The 22,910-nt window shown below is 40.4% G+C and overlaps 1 protein-coding gene across 1 annotated transcript in view; it reads right to left on the reverse strand.

The window, feature by feature from the left end:
• MYO5A (myosin VA (heavy chain 12, myoxin)) overlaps positions 1-10,589 on the reverse strand; it is a gene marked incomplete at its 5' end in the record, with an annotated part of 79,204 nt that extends 68,615 nt beyond the window's left edge. Inside the window, 3 exons of the mRNA XM_010011974.1 lie at positions 3,679-3,823; positions 8,872-9,043; positions 10,479-10,589. Coding sequence (XP_010010276.1) covers positions 3,679-3,823; positions 8,872-9,043; positions 10,479-10,589 — 428 coding nt within the window. The remainder of the gene's footprint in view (positions 1-3,678; positions 3,824-8,871; positions 9,044-10,478) is intronic.
• Between the last annotated feature and the right edge of the window lie 12,321 nt (positions 10,590-22,910).

Here is a 22,910-nt window from a genome sequence, read left to right on the forward strand (position 1 = left end):
TAGGAAACTGATAATCATAAGTCTCATACATTAATGCAATTCTTAACAGTTTCAAGAGTATAATCATCAACATCTCCCCTTATTGCAAACCATACGGTTAAAAATGGAGGCTTCTACTGAATATTACAAAGAAAATGAGCTGCACCTGCCGATGGCTGATTCCTACTGAAGTTGTAATGCTTTCCAAAAAGAATGAAGTACTTGCCAACTGCTGCTTTGCCTCAATTTGCATCGTTACCACAGAGAGAGGTAACTGAAGACTCAACTTCTTTTTTGTTAGTAATTTAGAGATGCTGGCTTACAAAAGCGTGGATCGCAGTTCAAAGGGTTCAAACACATGCAAACACTGTTTGTGGTTTATATTTCTGAGGCAAAAATAAGCTCTTTGATAATAATCTATTTCCTTGTAAATCACTCCTCTGCCTTAAACATTGCCCCAAAGCTCTGCATATTCGCTCAAATGAACCAAGCTACCCATCGCCTATCCATGAGGAGAGACACCTCCGAGTGCGGGTGCCAGCTCTTCTCAAAGCACGGCTTGTTACAGCTGCTCCTACAGAACCACAGCAGCCCCCAAACCACTCAGCACAGAAGACTTGTGGCAGCTGGGAACCCCTCGGACAGGCCTCCATCCGACCACTCCTGCTCCTTCCCACTGGGACATGCTCACAGGTGGATCTCCTCCTGCTTGGACAAAGGAAGAGATCTGCTCTGGTCCAGATCGCACAACCCAAACCAATAAAGTTATTGGTAAGTATGAGGCGTACATAACCCTCAGTCTAACATAACTGCAGTGGTAAAACCAGTTCATTGCTTACTTTGGGCACAGCAGAGGAAAGAAACAAAACTGTCAGTCTGTGCAGAGGAGTGGTAGGAGGTGGAGAGAGAAAAAAAGGCACAAAGATACACATGAGAAGGGGGAAATAGAAAGGAAAAGCAGAGAGAAGAAGAAACAAGAAGCCAGGATGAGATTAGTCTTGAAAGAGCTGTGCACACTTTCCTGTGCTGAAAACAGTAAGAAGCTACAGCAACCACTTACTTCATTGTCAGCTATGGGTAAAGACAAGCCATATTCCTTTTCACTGGTGACAGAACTGCAGCTGAAAGAGGAATTAATGGATGCCCAAAGGGGCACACTGCAGACACACCACACCATTTGGCCTGCTTAACGCAGAAAATTTCACATGCGAAGGTATCCTTATGGGCTGCTTTATACTGCAATTAACCCCGCACAGTTGCTGAACATCACTTTTCATGCACAAACCAGATGTGAGCTCCATCCCTGTCATTCCAGTGGCCAACATTATTGCACTGTATTTTTTCCTGAAGACGGAATGCAAGTATTTAGAGTGCAATCACTGGCTTTCATGAGTGCTGTCATGGGGCATTTTCTCTGGCTGAAGAAGACCACAGAGATCATTTAGTTACAACCATGCACATGGACGGAGTTTCTCAGCCACAGCAGATGAAGTAATGAAGCTGGCAAGAACAAATTTCGAATCATTAAATTAGAAGTTAACAAGAAGACCTAAGGAGTAAATATTTAAAAGAGCTCACTTATGGATAGAAGCATCATGACTAATTATTCTAGTGAACATTTAAATATGGAGTTAGGAGAGATTAGAAACAACAGAAAATTAAATCTCACCAATTAATTACATGCATAAATACAGATTAATGCCATATGAGTAGCTACCACATGAATATTCAATGCAATTATTGAAGTGTTAATGAAAGAGTCACAGACAATCTGATTCTCATTTTCAAAAAAACAGCTGCAGAAATGTAAATCTGCACATTTTTGTCTTTAAGTGCATAATTCAGGAGCAAATGTGATTTGTTCAGGGTGCAGAAATCACAGAAGTTAAAGGGCAGGACAACTGCTGAAGGAATTGGAAACAGCATCAGAAAAAGAAATTCAATGAGCAAACACAGTTATGTCCAAGTGGCAGAAAAAGTTCTTAAAAACAAACAGGTAAAAAAACCCAAACAGAGGCAAAAGGAAATAAACATCGAGAAACTTCACAAACAATGAAATCGTTACTTCAGTGTAGAGGAATTCTTTTCACTGTCATGGTGTGCTCAGGTTTCACTTTGCACCTATGAAAGTACTGTCAGTTATTCATAAAAGAATAACAAATTGTTTATAACACGTTGTAGACATACAAAGGAATTAATACGTTAATGCAAAAGGATTAAGAGCATTTCCATGCTTACATAATTTCTCATCATTTGTTTCAAAAAGGAACTTCTACCGCATGTTATTTGTTGTTATTCAGAACAGCAGAATTGCTGGAGGGTGCAGCAAGAGCTGAAGAGCAGGCAATTAACACAGAAAGGAAAAAACACAGCAGAAACTCTAGCCAAAATTTCAGGCCCCTGAGTCTTCCTCCAACAGCAGAGAATGCAGATGGTGGCAGATAGAAACCTCCACTGCACAGGCTTCAGTTATGGCATCATTCCATTTTTAAATCCTGTCCTGCACTGATAGATGAAGCACACAGATACAGCTGATCTGGCAGTTTGAAATTTCAACACAAGTTAGAGGTAAGCCCACTTCAGATAGTGGTTGGAGGCAGCCACTGGAGAGATCCCTCTCCAATCTCTTACTTCCACTGCTTGTATTAAAAACAAAAATTCTGGGACTCTGGGTTACGTCCATCACTGACATACAATTGCAGGTCACTGTACTGTTCTGACCCCCATGTGGATTCTTAAATTAACAGGTAGCTAATTTCTAAGATGACGATTTTACCATTTTCAACCCATTCTCCCCCTGCTTCCCCCTCCTGCAGTACACTTGAGGGCCTCACAATTAATCCAGAGATCTGCCACAGCTTTACTGGAGTAATTTGATCATAGGCTGTACTGTCAACAAGGAAAACCGTATCAGTAGCTTGCAGCTGACCAGTAGGACACCAGGGACCACCTTAACCAAAGACCACAGAGTAGCCCAAAAGGTCTTTATCCTGGACATGACACACTGCCAAAGCTCCTCAGGTTGGCAGGCTCTTGGAGCGAAGGGGAAGAAGTTTCTAATAAACACTCTCCTTGGGTGACAAGTTCATTTTCATGTAATGTTTAAGGAAACGAGGATTTCCTGCGCAGCTGTTACAGTGCCCTTAGAGACACCATTTCAGGCATTCTGTGCAACCGTTCCCTCTGCTCCCTCTTAAATCTGGTCAACAACAGCCGCAGGCCGATTACGTAGCTGGGACTTTACCAACACAACCAGAATCCTATAATAGCACTCATAAGCCGAGTGACTTATTTTTAATGCTGTCAGTATCACATATAAACACAAACCAGTGCAGATTCTGGCACTTTCCTCTTTAAAAATCCACTGATGATCAAAAAGTATCTCCATATTTTGCTAATCAAATTAAAACATCATAATCTTGTAAAGCACTGGGCTAATTTTAGACCTAAATACTGACCAGATCTGTGGTTATTCCTGTTACCTGTCAGCAGCCATGATCTCTGCAGCATTCATAACGCTTTACTATTTACTAACTTGGGCAACTTATCCTCTTGTGAAATGTACTAAAACACTGGATAAAAGACAGATCTTCCAAAATACTTCATCAGCCATAAATTAAAGAAAAGGCCATTGGCCACGAATTCATAGTCTTATTGCTCTTAGGAAAACGATGAATTCAAGAGTTGTGATCTACAAACCTGGCCATCTGCTTATACGCTTCTTCAGCCACCGCAAAGATATGTGGATCCATATCCCCCATGTTTTGGCCACTGTATGCATTGATGATATCTTCGCCATAGATAGGCAGTTGTTCATAAGGATTTATGGCTACTAAGACAATACCTAGAAAGGAAATGAAAGAACAGGAATTACTAATAGGTGTTTAAAAATAAAGCAAACTAAAAAATAGCTTTAACATCAACTATTGTTCTAATCTTTCTAAAATATTAACTGGATAAGACTCTGATATTACTGACTTCAACCACAGCTTGCATTCAAAAAGTATCAGAAGAGTTTACTTCTACTCTGCTTTAAGAACACATCAGGGACAACTTTTTACTTTAGCTTTTGTCTTTTCTAAAGCTAGCATGCATGGGACACCCAGATTCAGAGTGTGCTGACTTGAAATACCGCCTGCTTCCTGCAGAAAACCAATGAACATGCATTGTACTTCCCTGTGTTTTACTGTGAATTACAAATTATAATGTGATTTGTGAATTATAACTACTACATGGCCTCGCTGACCAGCAGTTTGCATAGGTGAAGTGTGTTAACCCTTCAGAGTTATGCTGTGACCAGTTTTTGTAAAAAGCAACAAACTAAAGTCATCATGCAATTTGGATTGCAGGGCATCTCAGACAGGACAACCTCCTGCCTAAAGGGACCAAAAGGATCAAAAACCTCCCATGCAGCCCTATTTCATAGGGCTGATACACAGCGGTACACAGTCATGCCAGGAATTTAAGTAATTACAAGTCTAGAAGGCACACGGAACACTCGTGTGTAACTGCTTACACCTTCCATTTTCTAGTTTTTACATCCCAATTAAACACGTATCTGCCTTTTTTAATACCACTTAAGATATTCAAGTGGTATCACTGAAGTGGCCATTTTAAAAATAGAATTTCTTCTCACATAGGTATTTCGGTGCCTAAAAGTGCTTAATGCAGGTGCAGATGGCTGCATAGTTTGTATAGCAAGCATGCTACACATGCTCCTTGGTCAAACCATCCCTGAAGAACCTGCACCAGCAGCATTTCCATAGCACTCAGCTCACTTCTAAATTTATTCAGAAATTCACACGCACACGCAGAGACTTCCTCAATGCAGATCCCAGCCCTCTGCTCTGCAGATTACAGTGGTGTGATGATCTAAGAAATTTTCCATGGAAAAGCTGGGAGCAGGGAAGTGAAAGCATCTACAGTCTGGCACTGCTGCTGGGAGCATCATCCCATTTTTAAATCCTGCCATGCACTCGCAGATCAAGCACAAACCAGAGCAGAAACAAACAATAGAGTATCTTTCACAAAGAGATCTCAGAGACCTCAATCTATTTCCTCAAATATACAGCAAGTTTTATGTCTAGACACACCCATGTAAGTAGAGTCAGTGTTTTTCCATCAGCCATGACTCCATTGAAATGACTCAGGAGCTCAAGTGAAAAGTCTCTATAAAAACATATGCCAAGTTCTAATGCTGTAGTGATGAGCCAAAACATAAGGAGGAGGTTATGGAGTGGGGGGCACCTCAGCACTAGCAGACTGGAGGAATATTTTTGGTGTCGGTTTTTAACATTTGCCCTTTGTAACTGACTAAGTAGTAAAAAGTTAAGTAAAGCCGCTCCAGGGAGCCGAGCCTTCCAGGCTTGCAAGTCTAATCAAAGAGACATTGAAAAAAAGCCATGCGAGGCTTCAGACAATTCCCTCCTGCTTTTGGCTATGTTGGCAAAAATAAACCCTTGAATTCAACACAAGCAGCCCCATGACAAGTCTCCAGCATATTAAATCACTTATCTTCAGTAGCGACCTGTAAAATCAACAAACTACCATCTGGAAACATCCAAAAGAAGAGAGTTAGAAATTACACGCCTTGTACGGAACTTTTAAATCAGTCTGTCTCACAGGACTGTAATCTAGATAAATTTATATATAACTTCTCTTTATCTCCACTAAATCATATTGCTATTTTAAGAAATATCGTGGCCTGTCTCAGATCAGATTTATGTTTTCATTCCTACAATTACACTAAATTGAACTCTGGCTACTCTTTTTGCCATTCATCTTATATATACCCCAAATAAGTGTATTTAGTTCTTTTATTTGGAACATATTCACCCATCTCTGGACAAACATAAATAATTTATTACCTTAAAATTTGCTCTCCTGCATAGCGTAGCATACATCTGAACTAACAAGCAGTATTCCCTGACTTTCCATCCCAGCCATAGCCATTTTTCCATGTAAGCATTCAAGATTTTCCTTTTTAATTTTTCAACTTCCTTCATTAATTCTTCACTTCATACTCCCAACAGTAAAGCAAAGTTAAAAATCGCCTCTGAATTGCTAGTAAAAGGCCGACTTAAAATTAAGAAATCAGGATGTTTTCTGTTTAAAAGTTTGGATTACTTCAAAGTGAAATTTTAAAGACTTTAATATCCATTTGACACGTTACACTAAGTGTGGTTGAAAGAGTTTCTAGGGCCGTGGACATCCACTTCTAGTTCTGCTGGTTGAGAATAATTCTCTTGGTGGATTAAAGTGTTTTTAATCTCCTTCAGGCTAAATCAACTGGGCTAGCTCAAACCACCTTCATCAGGTATTTAAACTAACCTGGCTAATGTGTGAGTCAGATTAAGGAGGCAAATGCAGTTCCTTCCACAGGCAGAGCTCTAAGGCAATAATCTTTGCAAAGGGGAAGTTAACTTGTACTCAGGACAGGAAATGATAGAGCAGTTTGAAAGGTGAATGTCCGTGGCCAAAGGATCACATTTTGAAAGGCTGACATGCCAACTTTATTTTCTTTATCTTATAACATAACGTACGTATGTGTACATCCCAAGCTAATAAATCCACAGCATACTGCATTCCTCATGTCTCTTCAGGAAAGTTAAACCTCCTTCACTCATACTTTCACCACCAGGAACCCCACGCTACTGGATCCACATGTTTCTAATAAATCCACAGGTAGCTACCAGAATCATCACTTGAGTCTTGCTTGGAAGCAAAGCAGCCGACCAAGCTCCACCATCCCATACCCTTTGTCAGACCCATCCATGAAGAGCTAACAGCCTTTCAGCCCTATGAGAAACTATAAAACCAACCCACAACTGAAGCTTTCTCAAACACGGCAAAACAGAACTAGCAGAAAGCACATCCCTTTGGAAAGCCTCTTAAATGATGCTAAACACAGAAATGTGTTTGGAAGCAGCCAAAACATGAACCGGGTAGGCTGCATTACGGGAGGGGTATGGTGGTATCAGTAAGCACAGGACCACAAAACTCAGCCTGAAACCCTTACAACCTCAGGCCATGAGACTCCAATTGTGCAAGGCCCTTTCACAAAATGTTTCCCCATCGAGAGCTTTGTGGGGGGGGGTACCAGGGAGTGAAACACAGACAATGCCTAGTCTGGGGGAACTGAGGAGGTTTCCCAGTGCCGGGACCAGAACATGCACCCTCCAAAGGGGTTGCCCAGAGAGGCTGTGGTATCTCCATCATTGAAGATACTCAAATCTCAGATACTTTAACTGGTCCAAGACCTGAGCAACCTGATCTGGTCAGACCTGTTTTAAGTAGGGAGCTTCACTGAAGATTTCCAGAGGTCTCCTGCGATCTAAATTATTCTATGCCTCTAGCCATGCTCTGACTGCATGACGGGATGAGACATGGGTATGAATCATCTCCCACTCCTACAGGAATGAAGACTGGCTGCAAGCAGAGGGTGGCAAAGTCTGATTCAGTCCTCCATGGTCTGGACACTTGAAAGCAGGACTGGGAATAGACAGTCTGCTGAGCATCCTCAGACTAGGAATAGCAAAAGTGAGGAAAATGTGGCAGGACACTAATGCCTACAGTCTGTCCATCACAACATGTTTAATGTGGTGGTTGTCTTAGCTCTCCATACACAACACCATGGGTAGAGCAGGATAGGACAAAGCCTTCAGCTGCAAATTCCTGCTTCAGCTACCTGCAGCTGTGAGTGTCTGATAGTCATCAAGGGCCACTTTGCAATGACTTTCCTACTCAATAGTTTGCAAAACAAATGAAATTATAAACAGCAAGTCTAATAATATATGGTAACATCATAAAGGTTCAGTGTACTCTGGCTTGTAATACCAAGAACTAGGACTGCCCTACAAAAGTCTGATTAGAGACAAAGTTAAATTGTATATTAAAAAAGAAATCATGGGACACATTTTCTCCTGGCATAAACTGGGCTACAATAGATACGAAAAGATAATTTGACTACATGTACTGGAGAAATGTGTCTTTGCCTCAATCAGACAAGAAGGAAATTTTCGGTATCTGGTTTCAAGCACATCACTGTATTATGTTTTGGTTTACTCAAACTGTAAAAAATCCACTAATGATTTGAACTGTTTTTTATGCACTGGCACAATGTCCAAAGTACAGATAAACTAGAGAAATATCTGAAAAATTTACAAAGTTTATGTATATTGAAAGGTTATATTAAAAGTTAGCAATGTTTTGACTCAACACTGAGATTTAAAAGAAACAGGCACACAGAGAAAAAAGTCCAGAAGCATGAAATTTAAATTTTGAGCCTAAACTACCTCACATTGCTTCTTTAAAATAGACAAAAGAGCTGCAATTCTGCACTTATGATGAAATGATCATTACAGTAACATCCTCTTTCTGACCATCTGAAAATATCACATGCAATTACAACTTCAGGTAACCTCTTGTAGTTAAATGATATTTTTAAAACCAACATTGTTCCTAATTGTGATCGGACAAGCACTGGCTCATGCACATGAGCAAATTGCAAATTCACTCCTATAGCTGCTCTGATTGGAAAATAAACTGGTATTTTCTATATAGAGATGGAGGAGCTCAGTGCAGAGGTAGGCAATCATAGCTGGGCAATAAACCCACCAAACAGCAAGGCTCAGCTCCTGCATGTGCACCGTGTGAAGCCCTCCTCCAGCCCATGCCTATCGAAGCAAGCCTATGGGAAACAGTAAGGTTCTTCTCTGAACCTTAATAGTGTCAAGTCTACTTGAAGGACTTAACAACCACAAACATAGGGACTTGCATAAGAATAGCATGGCATGACCTGTCATTAAATTACTTTAACTTAAAGGCAGACATCCCCTTTTCCCATCCAGGGCATTCTCTGTAAAGATTATGGTATGAAAAGACTGTACTTGCCACAATAGGTATAGATTAGTTTAGAGTCTATGAATCGAACTTTGAGGTTGTGTAAAACAGCAGGTTCGTGGAGATAACTGAGTGCTGTGAGGTCATTTTCACCAACAAGTATGTCAGGGTTTCGCAAGGGCGGGAGTTCCTTCGTCTTCGGATCTAGGCAATATTCTAGGTCCTGAAAATCAAATAAAAACCATGTGTTGAAAGAGCTGGTGTTTAGGTTTGCTCATTCAGTCCCTCCAGCCATTCTTCCCAGCAAAAGATGCCCAGATTACAAAAAAAATTGCAAGATTTAAATTATCTGGTGATCAGTTTGCAGCTCTTTCTCCAAAAATGTTAAGATTTCCCAAAAGGGTTTTCTGTAACAGGCAACCATACAGAGACATCATCTTTTTAGACTATTACTTAAGCAAACCCCTTTCTTTTGCTGCCAGGTTTTTAAGTACATAACATGCTATATCATAAATCTAACCAGTTTTTCCATATCACTTTCCTCTTCAGAGGAACTGAGAAAGCAGATTCCCATCATCCAGCTTCATACACTAATACAACATGAGACTATGGCAGAACATCATGAGGAACGCATAAACTGGAAAAAATGCTACTTACAGTTTTTGCAGATACAAATCAATTTCTAATATAGGCATTTTAATTACATCTGTCTCTAGATCTAAAATCACTTTATTTACTTGCTATTTCCTTGTCCCCACATAATGTGACTTAACTGGCAAACACCCCCATTCTACTACATGTAAGCGTGCAGCATCACCACACAGCCTGGAATACATGGAGGGAAAATTAATCTCATCAGATTAAAAAGGTTGTACTCATATTGTCATATAAGAAATTTGAGTCAAAGACTGAAATTCATTCAAGTAAGGTATTTTATTTAGAAGCCATTCTATATATATATAGTCTGCTCTTTTTACTTCATTGCTACGTAGGCCTCTACATGAATGTAGGAGCTAAGGTGCCCACTCACAAGAAAAAAAGAAGAAATTAAAAATAAGTATTTCACCAACTGCAGTAGATCTTTATTTTCCATTAGAAGACCTGAGGAATCATCATCATTAAAGTTAAATAATCATTTAAGTAGCATGAAAAAAAATGAACAGGCTTTTACTAGAAGGAGCTTTTCACAGACTCATCACCATTTCTGTGCACTGTATACAGCATCGTTTTTGTAATGCCCTTAATCCTTTCCTCTCCCCTTTTTTATCGTTATTAATCTTCTGCTCAACTTACAAGTCACAGTTCCTTCTCTGCAACAGTGTTCTCCTAGCAACACTGTTCTCACTGGAATATCAAACCTGGGTTTTAGGTTTAACAGCACAAGCAGAAAAAGATGATGCAACTGAACAGAATGGGCAGTTGGATAAAAGCAACCATTTTCTAATTTTATTTTAAAAATCAGGCAAAATGGATTTTTCCAACTACACAGTATAATTTATCACACCAAAAATAATACCACTGGAAGCTAGTGGCTAACAATAAGTGCACACACATAAATACAGATATATTCTGACATAACGCAGCTTCCTGCATTACACGTACCAGTCTCCGGTCAAGAATAAAACAATCATCACCTTACGAATAACATGCAGACCTACCTTGCCCTCTTCAAGTCGAAGCTGGAGGACTTTATCTCCAGGTTTATAGTCTTTGAGAAGTTCTGCTGACTTCCAGACCTCCTCTGGATCAGGGATCCAAACCCTGGCATACTGCAATACAGTAACAACAGCAAAAGATCAGCGACTTCTTGTTGCGATATAGTTAAATCATCCATATACATGACACCAAAACCATGTTTTTCTTTTTTTACATGCATGTTTAACAGCCAAACCCTTGCATCTGAACATCTGAGGTAAGTTGTTCTCTTGTAAAAGGCCATACAAGCTTAATTTTATTCCCTAGCAGAATAATGTTACAAGATACACATTCAATGCTGAAAATCTACAAAGAAAAAAAAATACATCTGTGATTTTAGAGAGATCAGATACTTGGCTCTTAAAAAAAAAAAATTGCTAGGAGTAGCTCTTCTGAGTAGGTTCTAAATGCCTTTGCAGCATAACATTATCTAACTATGTCTGCCTTTTTTTTCTCCCCTCTAAGAGAACACTTTGGCACATCTGTGTTAATTCAGGCAAAGCTACCCGATCTCAAGTATTAAAAGCTCTTTCCTTTGCAGCTGCAAATAGGGCAAGTTTAAAATGGATATCTCCAAAATGCCAACAGAAAAAAACTGAAAAGATTTGGTTGAAAAGGTCTCCAAATAATAGAAAAAAAACCCCAACAAACCAGCACTGCAGTTAATGCCTATTTTCACCCAAACTTCAGTCATAAAAGCAAACCAGAAAACATAGGGCCTGTTTCCAAAACCAGAAAGTATTTTTAAATGGGTAAGGACATAATGGTTATGTCATATTCCAGAATCAATTAAAGGCATATGGAAACCATCTAGTTACTTATACAGTTGCATATACATGCAAATAAGTACATACGAAAGCAGCTCTTGAGTAACACAAGGAAAAGGCTATGACATTTTTTAATATATTAAAGCTTCTGAACTGATGTTCTTGCAGGGCCTAGAGAGCACTGAGATCATCCCACACCCATCACCTTTGCAAACAAAACAGCTTTTGGCTTCAGAGGTGCAGCCATATTGCAAAACATTCTCAATCTACTAAGTTATTTCGAAATAACTGTTAAGTATTTGACAAAGCAAACACTTGATGGCAGAGAAAACTGCATGTGGTCATACAGCTTCATCACCTAATCTTACACAACTTACCTTTGTATAGCATCTTCTGCCTCAAAGAACGCTGAAGTGCTTTTTTCCCCCTCTTATTAACCCAGTTTTCCCTCTACTTAAAATGGCAAAATTCTTGTTTGTACTAGGGATCTTTTGAAAGACCAAACTTCACATTGCTGCCTTCCTGCAGCACAGGAAATGATAAAGTGTGTTCAGCAAAGACAGCGGGTTGGACAGCGAGACCCGAGGAGCTCTGGTCCCTGCTCCCGGGGAGGGATACACACCCTGCCTGGCTGGAGGCTGCCAGGAAGGCTCAGCCTTCAAACTCGACAAAGCAATTTGCTTCCCATACCCAGGATGTTTCTCAAGAACATGAGTAATTTACAGCAGCCTAAATCCATGGCTTTTACACTTAACGCTCTGCAGCTTAAAGCACTGCCACTACCTCTGTCTAGAAAGCTCCTAACTCCTGAATGCATATGCCATGGGTGTAAACCAATTCTCCCTACTGAGTGAAAGGAGAAAAGTAATGAAATAAAGACTTAAAAATTCACTTTTACTGTTCCCACTACAGAGTATGCTATGCTCCTGCACCTGGTCTCGCTTCATCTTCACTGGATGTTTATGCCAGCCCTAAGAATCTACTTTACACAAAGACAAGAAACTGCTCTTTGTGGTTGTGTTGGGGCTTTTTCCCCCCATCGACCTTTATTATTTTCATATATATTTGCTATTGTTTTCAGTACAAAGGTGCAGTATTACTTTATTATTTACATACCCTTATCCCTCTCCCCAAAAGATAAGAATATTGATGAATTATCTGAAAAATTAAAGATCCCCCAAACAATTCTTCTGTATGTGCTCTTGCCATTGACAGAGCACTGTATATAACAGCAATGGAGGCCAACAGAAAGGCAATGGAGCAGCTGGGAAACTAGCAGCAGAAGCCATGACTTGGGCACTTGGATTATTTGCTTGTTTTCAGCCCTGCTGTAGCCACAACCCACAGGCTTAAAAGCCTCGTTCAGGTTAAAATGAAGGTGTGTGCTAATACGTGTATGTGCCAATGCAAGTACAAACCTACAGAAACTACAGCATAATTCCAAATGAACCAGGATGTGACCACAGAGATGCAGTATTAAAGCCAAGTAGCGTGCTCAGGAGCAACATCTTCTTTCCCTTCCACTTGTTTCTTTAACAAAGGATTCCTCATAAAACTTTAAGCTTACTTGTTTCCCACTCAAGAATTAAGAAAAAGCAAAGTAAATGTAATCTGAAAGAGGAAAGCATTTAAATACTGTCTGGCAAAACAGGATAGCAGGCTGGTTTCCTCTAGGCTACACAAAGGAAAGTTTCCCGATGTAAAAAAGGCAGCAGCCCTCTAAGACACAAATACTGTTAACTTCAGGCAGCAAATGCTGCATAGCAGTTCCTAACTGCATGATGTATGCCAGCATGAAATAGGCACCTTTAATTTATTCAGCTGAAACTGTACATTTTCTGCTGTCTAGAGAAGAAAACAGATCACCATAGAAACTGGGTTCTAACCCAGTTTACTACAGACAGCTGAACCTTCCACATGACATAACCCCAGAGATACTGAAGTCATCCTACGAACTCTAAGCTGTAGCTTCTCATTGCCTAGCCTTAAATCCCTGCCAAAGAAAACACCTGGTAAAAAGAAGAGGTGGGAGGAAAGAGAGATGTTCCTTCTTATAAGAACTGAATCATTTCACAACATTCTCACCTCATTAATTTACCAGAATGATTTGCAACATCAGATTTTCAGTCTTTTATGTAATCGGTTGATGTTAAAATCCCACTGCTAGCTAGCCTGCAGTGGGATCCAATCCTACAGCAGAAATCAAAGCACCACCACTGGTGCAAACAGGACTGAGGGCCTCTCTCCTGGGAGACAGCTTACTCTCTTCCATTCATCCCTCTTTATTTACTAGTACATAAAATCAAGTTTATGACTACATTAAAACAAGACTAAAATACGATAAGCTTCTAGAGACACCGATTTACAAATCAGCCCTCTAAAAAAGGAAGGAAATTCTAACCTAAACTGTGCCTGATTATGATCAATGAGTGTATTACTCTGTTCAATGCAAATTTTGAACCACCAGAATAAAACTGCTGACAGGGGCTATAACAATACCATTTACTCGAGGTAAGGCAGTGAATATTTTAGAATGAAAATGTAAGGCACATAGATGAAATATGCCTGAATTCAGAAGGAAAACAAATAATTAAATGCATACTGACAGGACTATTTCAAAATGCAGTTTCTTGCCCTCACTCCTCCAGCCTCAGCAGGCTAACATAAAAAAACCACACCACCTCCAAAATCACACAAAGTATGGAATTACTCAAGCAAGGTCAAGCAGGGCTGCTGAAATGCAATGGCTTAGTGGTATCTACACTATTAGTGACTCTTTAAAAGAGTTCACAGCAGAAAAAAATAGAGGGACAAGTTTCCATTTTTTACTGGTGGGTCAGAAAGCGGGTTGTATTACTACAGTTTTACATAATAAGAAAATATAATCGGAAATTGCAGTATTCTCTCATACCTCATGATTTCTCATCTCAGATCACATGAAGAAATCAGCAGACTATAAGAATTATCTACCAAATAAGATCATATGACTCACAAAGCCTCTCTTCTGAGATATTAACCTCTTGAAGTACTCATTGACATTGCTGATGGAACAGAATCAGCAATGCAAGCGGCTCAGCCATTGCTTCAGCAGTCAAAGTTTTCTACTTCCATAGCACAACCACAGATACTGCAGAAGGAGATACAGCCATCTTTCCAGCTTAGCAGCTCTTCTGATTAGAGCTGAAAGAGTTTATGAAATTATCTACATCCTAAAAAGAAAATTTCAACTCATGTAAAGCTGTCTCCAGTTTCTCAGCGAGATCTACCCATGCAAGTGAAGCTGTATGAGTATTCACTTAAGCCAAGATCATCTATTTATTTATTTACAGACAGGCTCAAAACCCAGTGTCTTTCAGGTGTTAACCATGAAAACCTTATGAGAGACACTACCCCTCTCTCTTTCTAGAATGACTTTGGGTTTGAGTAGGAACAAGCCAGCTCAGTGATGTCTGCGTCAGAGATACCATCAATTCCGGCAGCAGCAGCTGAAGGAGCTAATGGAACAGCAACAGCTAGTGAAAATCAAAGCCAAACCGGACCAGTCGTTCAGTGTGAGCCTGTTGCTAACTGACAACGGTCACCTGGAGAGAGCAGGCTGCATTATTAGGCTGGAAAAAGAAAAGTGTCTATGCTAGCAAGGCATAACAAAACAGAGCACAAAGTTGTAAGCTGTGTTATTTCCTTGGATGGCATTGCTCTGAAAACATAATTTGATGCTATTATAATAATTTCCTTTCAGCTTTTATCTTCTCCCCTGTACTTGTTCACAGCACCACTAACACGGATGATAATACTGAGGCTAGAAACACTTGAAACAGCAAAGTTTAGCTTTTATATTAACCCCATAAGCAGATGCATGGCCAGGTGAGTATAACAGGTCAAACACAAGTCTTAACTTGACCAACCTGGAAACCCTACAAAGAGATCCTGATCATGATTCACACACAAGGTGAGAAGAGGTCCCATTTCTTCCACTGCTGAAGACACTAAAATTTCTCTCTGTCGTGTGATACACAGGCAATCCCAAGGAAGGACTGCATTTATACCAACAAACTGCTGCTGAGGGTGCAGTCTAAAAAGAAACACAAGACTTTACTATCCATTCATAAAAATGCCAAGTAACCAAGGAGGATTGGACATTAGAGCATTTCTGAGACAAGTAGGCTGCTGCAGAGCCCATCTCAATTCTTCTTATAGCCTGAGGGAAATGGCATCATTAACTTTGCAAAATAATCAAACAAAAAAGTATCAATTTTTTTAAAGGCAGTAGCATTTCTGGGGCATGGAGCGTATTTTCTCTCTTGTTGCTCAGCAACAGCCATTTATATACTTCTTACCTCTTGTACAGTTTAAGTCCTGGCATTCAGAAAGTGTTAATCTAAACAGACATTTACATCATGATATATAATGGGGAAAAAATATGTGACAATTTCTATTAACGTTTTATCTGAAAAATAATCTCACAGCTCATTTACTTATTAGGAAGATCAAAAGCCCTGTGTTGTTCTGACCTGTGGGAATTCCCTCTCCAGCCACATGCAGAGCTCCCACACAGCATCCAGGGGACAGCGGTGACCCAAGCTCTTAGCTACACCCCAAGACATCACCACCACGAGCCTGCATGCTACTGATGTTGGGTTTGCAGATGTAGGTCAAAGTGCTTTTCCTTTTTCCTTTTAAGCATTTCTATAAGGAACTCTTTGCATTTAGGTGACTTGTAAAATAAAACCAACCTGCACGCTGTTTGCCAAACGCACCTTGATTGTACAAGGTACAACCAAAAACTCTCAGCATGCCACTAGGAATCACTGCAGCAAGATTTATTTCTTCAGCCACTGGGAAAATGCCTGTTGACTTACATTTACCTGAAACTTCCCCTTACTTCAAAGTGATGCCAAAAAAGCTAACTCCCCACCACAGGATATCTATACATGCTGCTCAGGCAAATCTGATCTGCAAACAGAAATGGAGATTTTTTGAAATTTCTTTAAATATTACAATTTTAGCAACCTTTCCACTGAATTTCAGAGGAAATTAATACCCTGCAAATCTATGCATTGGGTCTGGCATCAAGGCCAGGAAAGACAGTGTTTCACTTTAAACTATCAAATCTGTCAAAGAACGGTCATATTCCCAAGTTGCAGTTGATACAATTTTTGCAAGAAACATTTTTAAGGATTTAAACCCCCTGAACTGTTTAAAAATTGTGAATTATTTTCATCTTTAAAAACGTAACTTTCTACATTTTGTGTTGATTGTACTTGACCTCTTCAGAATGTCATACTGAGGGAGACAGATCTGGTTTATACTCAGTCATTATTAACCCAGACAATACTTCGCTATGAGCTGCTGCACAGGGCAACAGCATTTGTCAGCTCCTGTTGTGTTTCACAGACCCCCTTTCACAGGCTCTTCTCCACCGTCAGCCAGCAGCCACAGTTCCCATCTTGTATGCCATGATCTACTCAGCTTGTGATGATGCCAGCAGCACTTACCACTGAAAGGCTCTGGACAGTGATGGGAAGTCACCCATGCAATGCTGCTGGGTACACCATGAAGTTGCCCAGATGATGCTTCTGACAGGGCTTAATTAAGGCTGTAATGTCAATTACTGAAATATAAAACATGTATCACAAAGTGCCACACAAGGACTGGGACAGAAGCTGGCCTGGACAGTGTGTTAAAAGGGAAATGCAGCTACATGCTTCCTTACACCCCCACCACTACCATGAGCTTATATAGAAGAACACGGAGTGATGATCCCCCTGCACCACTGCCCCTGTGGCTCCCCACTTGCCCCATCTGACTGCAGGGTTCCTCACACATCACCAGTCATCAGCAAACCTGCAGCATAATAACCCATGGTAAAAACACAGTGAACCACCACCACTGCTACCTCACTTGCTGCGGTATGCTATTCCCATTCACTTACCAAGAAACGCTCATTTAAAGTAAATCAGGCTTAAAAATAGACATTCAAACTAAAGAAAAATAAATCAATGTTTAAGAAAATATTTTCCACTGTTTCAATATTGTGTTTGAAATAGTTTTGATTTTAGACCCGTCAAAGGAATGAATGCGACTCCGAAACATCTTCAGGAAGACAGCAATTACAGCTACATCAAAACCACCAATGTTTTGGTCGCTACTTGAGACAAACCAGCTGAATAACCACAATAAGGTCAGGGAAAACATCAAGCAGAAGTGTGACACCTACCCCAGACTGAGCGACAGCAAATATCCTTACTCACAAAAAACTTCATTTGGGGTCACGTCCACACAGAGAGGCATACATTGTATTGCATTTCAATCCCTAACACCAAAATGAAGGCCAGCACTGAATTATATAGTAGTCATGTCAAAAAGAAGTTAATTATAAGTCTGCCTTAAAACCCCTAATTCATGCAACCTGAAAAATATGTTACAAGAGTCGTAGAAGAGTGGCCACAAGAAATTTAAGGGCAAGTGAAACAACTCTAGCCATTTCCTGAATACTAAGCCAATGAGACACATGGAAGAAAGAGTATTAGGGAAAGGACGCATGATCTCATGTGTGATCACAGTGAAGGTTGTGGGTATATTACAAAACTACTCCAATTTCAGAACTTCTTAAAAGCTAATACTTCAGGAATACACAAAAAAATCCCCACTCAATGTGTCAGAATTAACTTCATGGGTGCCTGAATTTAATATCTGAGAAAACAAACACCATGAGGGCATATGAAAGAAGTGTTTGTAGGATTTTGTTTTAACACTAAGATGATGCAAGTCATAACACAGACTTCACAGCATCCTTACCTAAACACAGAAATATGTATTATTTCCAGGCCACTGGTACAAACTCAGTCAGGACCCTCATGTTTCCACATGCTCATGTCACACAAAGAAACGTTCTGAAACGGACTTAAGATCTTACAAATCACCAAAGTTTCTAGAAGCTTGCCCACAGGAGCCATGGAAATCGATTCGTTTCTGACAACACGCAGCACAGCCCAAGTTTTGCTCGAGGACAGAAGGGGCTCATAGCACTGGCTGCAGCTGGTTCTTCATCCCGGGCTCCTGCACGCAGAGAGAGGAAGCGCTGTCTTTTGTCTCAGCGCCCCTGCTTCAGCGCGGAGCCATCTGCATCACTGCCATGAGATTATTTGGTGTATCTGGCACTCGCTTAGGCAGGAAGGGAAAATAAAGGGTTGTATTGACGGGGCAGATGCACTGTACCGTGCCCTGCTGCAGCGCTGGGGTTTGAAACAAGAAGTTACTGAGGAAAAAGTTGTGGAGCCATAACTGATCACCTGGCTCACAGAGGTGAAATAAAGCTAAGTTTTCTGATATCTGTAAAACATCTGGAGATGGACCATTGATGACTCAACTGTGAAAGCTTAAGTCAAAAGTTAAAAATGAAAGGAAAGGAATTTGGCATAAATTTTGATAGAAGAATGTGCTTTTCTGAGTATCAATCTGTAAGGTTGAGCTCAAATCCAAACAGCATTCTTTAGTTTTTACTTAAACCTAGCCAACACCCCCCCCCCCCCCCAAAAAAAAGTCACACTGAAAGTAAAACACCTGCTTGGGGTTCTAAAAATCCAACATAACTGAGTTTTAATTTTTTTAGAATGACAGAGAAGGCCCAGGCTGAGATGTTGTTACGTCATTAAAACAGATCTTTTACTGACTGAAGTCGAGTTATTCAGGGAAAACTAGTTTTACTCAGCTAACCCAGAATGTAACTCTGTCATTATGGTCAAGTCCACACCACAAACACCTTTCTGCCATGTTATAGCAGCAACCTGGTAAGTGAAGCACATCTAATGAGGTTATATTCAGTCCCACCATTTTTTCACAGGAAAATTAAGAGAAAGTCCCCACGCAAGGAAACCAGAATGACCTGCTATGAAGAGCCGCAAGCTCTAACTTCAAACCAGCGAGCAGATAAACCTCCCACAGAGCCTCCACAAGAGCCAGGGAAAGCTGTGAAAGCAGAACTAGGGGAAGGCCAGTGTTGCTCTCAGGAACTCCCCAGCGAGAGTGGCTGCACTTCTTCCCCTGCGACCTTCAGCCCTGCTCCCATACATCCCCAAGGGATGTAAGTGTATGTGCAGGAGTCACAACAGGGCTGTGAGCACCAGCACTGCCAGGACCCGAGTGCTGCCTGGTCCAGCCTATTCCCTTACTGCAATTCTAACCTCAATTAACACGAGAAATTACAGAAAACATCGCTGTCTTGGAGAGGGGACCGAAAGTAATACCTTTCACAATGGCTGGAAATTGTATACCACATTCAGCCTTAGAGAAACTATCCCACTACTTTACTCTACAAGTGTTATCTATTTGACTGTTCGCAACATGCTTATATTGCCTTTGTATTTCCAGTACATAAGACTGTCATAAGGAAAAGAGTACTCTGACATCAAATTCTAAGTTCTGCAAATGCTTCTCCTCATGTAAGATTTCTCTAAGGGAGACAATGACCTAGACAATGAAATTATTGTCTGGCATGCCTGAAAAAGTCTTCCTTATGTATTCCACACCGTAAGTCAAAACTCTACTTACTTCAGACCTTAATAAACCGTTATACTAATAAACTATAATATGCTTGGCTGTACAGCCTTCACCTATGTTAAAACCAAGAAAAAACAAACATTCTACTTACTTGCACATACATACAGTCTAAACCATCTATTTCCATCCCGCATCTCTTGTAACTCAGATTTTCTGCACTTTCAGAGGCAGTTGGTGTTTCTTTTCCAGGCAAAATGGGCTCAATCTCCATGGAAAATATTTCCATATTTCCTATATTGGTGTATACTAACTCAAAAGGCAACTTGGAATCTCTCTCTCTGGTTTCCTCAGCAAAACAACTGAGGTCATCTGCTTTAAAGATACTTATGAATAACCCATGGAGTCTGCAGAGAGTAACGTGTGACAAGCCATGTTGGGGCAATGAATTCCTGCATTGTTAGAGCAACTCATAGTATTTTTACACTCATCCTCCTGTAAATCACAAAGTAATTGCAAAATTCTCATCTTGTGATAATCAAATGGAACAATTCAAAGACACCCGCAGCAGGACTTCATGGTTTTTCATATCCAGTGACAAAAAGGAGACCATATGGGTATGAAAGTCACTCAGATGAGAAGTCTCTGTTCTCAGGTATTTAGGACTGTCAAGCTAGAAACATGCAGTTTACATCTAACCACACAGCAATCTTGGGAAACTTGACACAACAAGTCACACATGATATTATTCCCCCTGTGTTATCTACTACAAAGACAGAATGAGAGCTCTTCAAAGCAATGCTGCTTTAGCCTTTACATTTAATCGTAAAGCAAGGGCTCTCATCAGACCACAGTGTATTTAAGTAGCCTGGAAGAGTCTGCCCTTAACCGTCCTCACTGTCTCCTAAGAGCTAAATAAACTCAACAAGCCACTTCTGCTAATTACCAGTGGCACTTTTTATCCTATATGAATTACCCTCACAGCCCTACCTACAGCCACACCTGAAGGGAGGTTAAAAGGCAGAAATTAAGACCTGATGAGCAATGAGGGAAATGCAAGAGCTTTGAAGATGTTCATAAAATAACCACAACTTTCCCCAAGCAGCACCGAGGTAACAGACTCAAAGACAACCCTGAAGGCACAGCTGCATTCTGCATTCCTGGCTGCTTCTCCTCCAGTGTCATCTTCATGATGCTCCCTCAGACCGTTCCTCAGCATGGCGACTTCTCATTCATACTTGCTTATTTGATATTAGGGTTTTTAACTTCTTAGCCCTTAACATTTTAAGAAGCTTCACCCCAGCCTTGAGTACCTCCATGCCATTATTATTCAGGGAAAGATCTGTGACAATTCTTGCTATTGTCCCTGATTAACAGGCCAAAGAAATTAAATCCATACCACTAAAGGAGAACAGATGGTGTAACGACACAAGAGCTCTGCTTTTATAGTAATCCATTTTCACCTTCAGAATTTACATTAAAATTCACAAACACATTAAAAGTTGGATCAATATATGCAATCCAGACATACAGTAGGAGTGAAACTTTATTACAAGTGCCTAATGAGTCCTGTGCTTACCTTCCAGCTGCCTAATGCCCAGAATTCAGCAAGAAGGGCACTCCCCTAATGTAACCACATCAAGTACTTAGCATCCTTTCTGAAAACAAACAATCAGAAGAAACCTAAACAAACAAAAACCAACAAACCTTTTAGCCAGCACTGATTTCTTCATTTTATTTGTATATAAATAGACTGATATATAGAAACAAAACTAATAAATACTGTGATTAACTGAGAGCAGGCACCAAAGCAGCTATATTGTGACAGAAAAGGTGCACCCCTATGGCCAGGAACAGGAAGTTCCCAAATCACCAAGATTATCAGCTTGGTATCTTTGGTGCTTTTCACATGTGTGCAGTGCTGGGCAGTTCAGGTTATCCATCTCACACAGTTTTCACATCAGGCTGCTGCCTGCAGCACACTCAGACAGTGGGCTGTGCTAAAATAAGATGAGTAGAACCACTGTGTCCCTGAGATGGTGGGTGTCCTGAAAGCAGAATCTACTCCTGAAAATACACTCTTGCTATTAAATATTAAAATTAGGTTTTAAGTAACCAACCTACTGCAACACTGCATACACAGAGTTCTTCTTAACACAAAGAACTCAACAAGATAACATCCCTAGGATATGTTCTAATTTGTTTTCCTGCACAAATTATTCTGAACAGGTATACAACAGCAAAGTCATCCCCTGCAATAAGAGGAAATCAAGAATAAAAGGCCCAATCTTTCAGATTTACATGCTTGATTTCAAAGCATAAAATTAAGCAATGCGATTACTCACACGGAATAAAGATAAATTTTTGCAGTATCAGGCTTAAGCAAACCCAGGGTTAAGCAAAGCCAAGCAACACTGAGAACGGGAGGAAATGATGCAGTCCTCAGAGTGGCATAGAGCATGGACTGGCACCAACATGAAAGTGCTGTTCTCTGCCAGAAAGTCACTAAAAGCCTTGCTATTAGTGTTGGTAGACAAGGCCTTAGCAACACAATCATGCAACTCTCCATCCTGGATGCAGCTCAAAAGGAAAGCCAACAAAAGGAAAAAGTTACTGCACAAAGAGCCTTTGACTTCAACATGGTTTGAATTTTCTCTATCTCCCAGGCCCTTTAGATACCCGATTTAATTCTGTGCCTAATGTATTTCTACCTACTTAAAAGTTTTGGTACCAATTTAAACCAATCAAACTCTTAAGAACATCATCCCCAAAACAAAAACATGCATCTGTTGTGCTGTATCATGAGTGGGGTTATGGCCTATCAAAATAACTTAAGCAGAAGGACACAGTTTGAGGGAAAAGCGAAAGTCATAGGCATGACAAAAACTTCCAAGAACCACAGCTTTACTTTGACCCCAACACAGTATTTTCTGCAACAAGAATCACCTATTATTAAGGGGAAATAGGGAATTCTTCCTTGCTATTTCAGCAGCAGAGAAGACAAGCAGAAGGTGCACAAGCTGCTGCAACTCATTCGAGTAGCTTGCTGATGGAGCAGCCAGAACAATAGCCCTGCCCAAACACCGTTTCTTGGCCTTGGGCCCAACTGTACAAATACTCACTATCAGAGTC

The sequence above is a fragment of the Nestor notabilis genome, unplaced genomic scaffold (assembly GCF_000696875.1).
Source record: "Nestor notabilis isolate BGI_N333 unplaced genomic scaffold, ASM69687v1 scaffold4823, whole genome shotgun sequence".
NCBI classification, from domain to species: Eukaryota; Metazoa; Chordata; class Aves; order Psittaciformes; family Psittacidae; genus Nestor; species Nestor notabilis.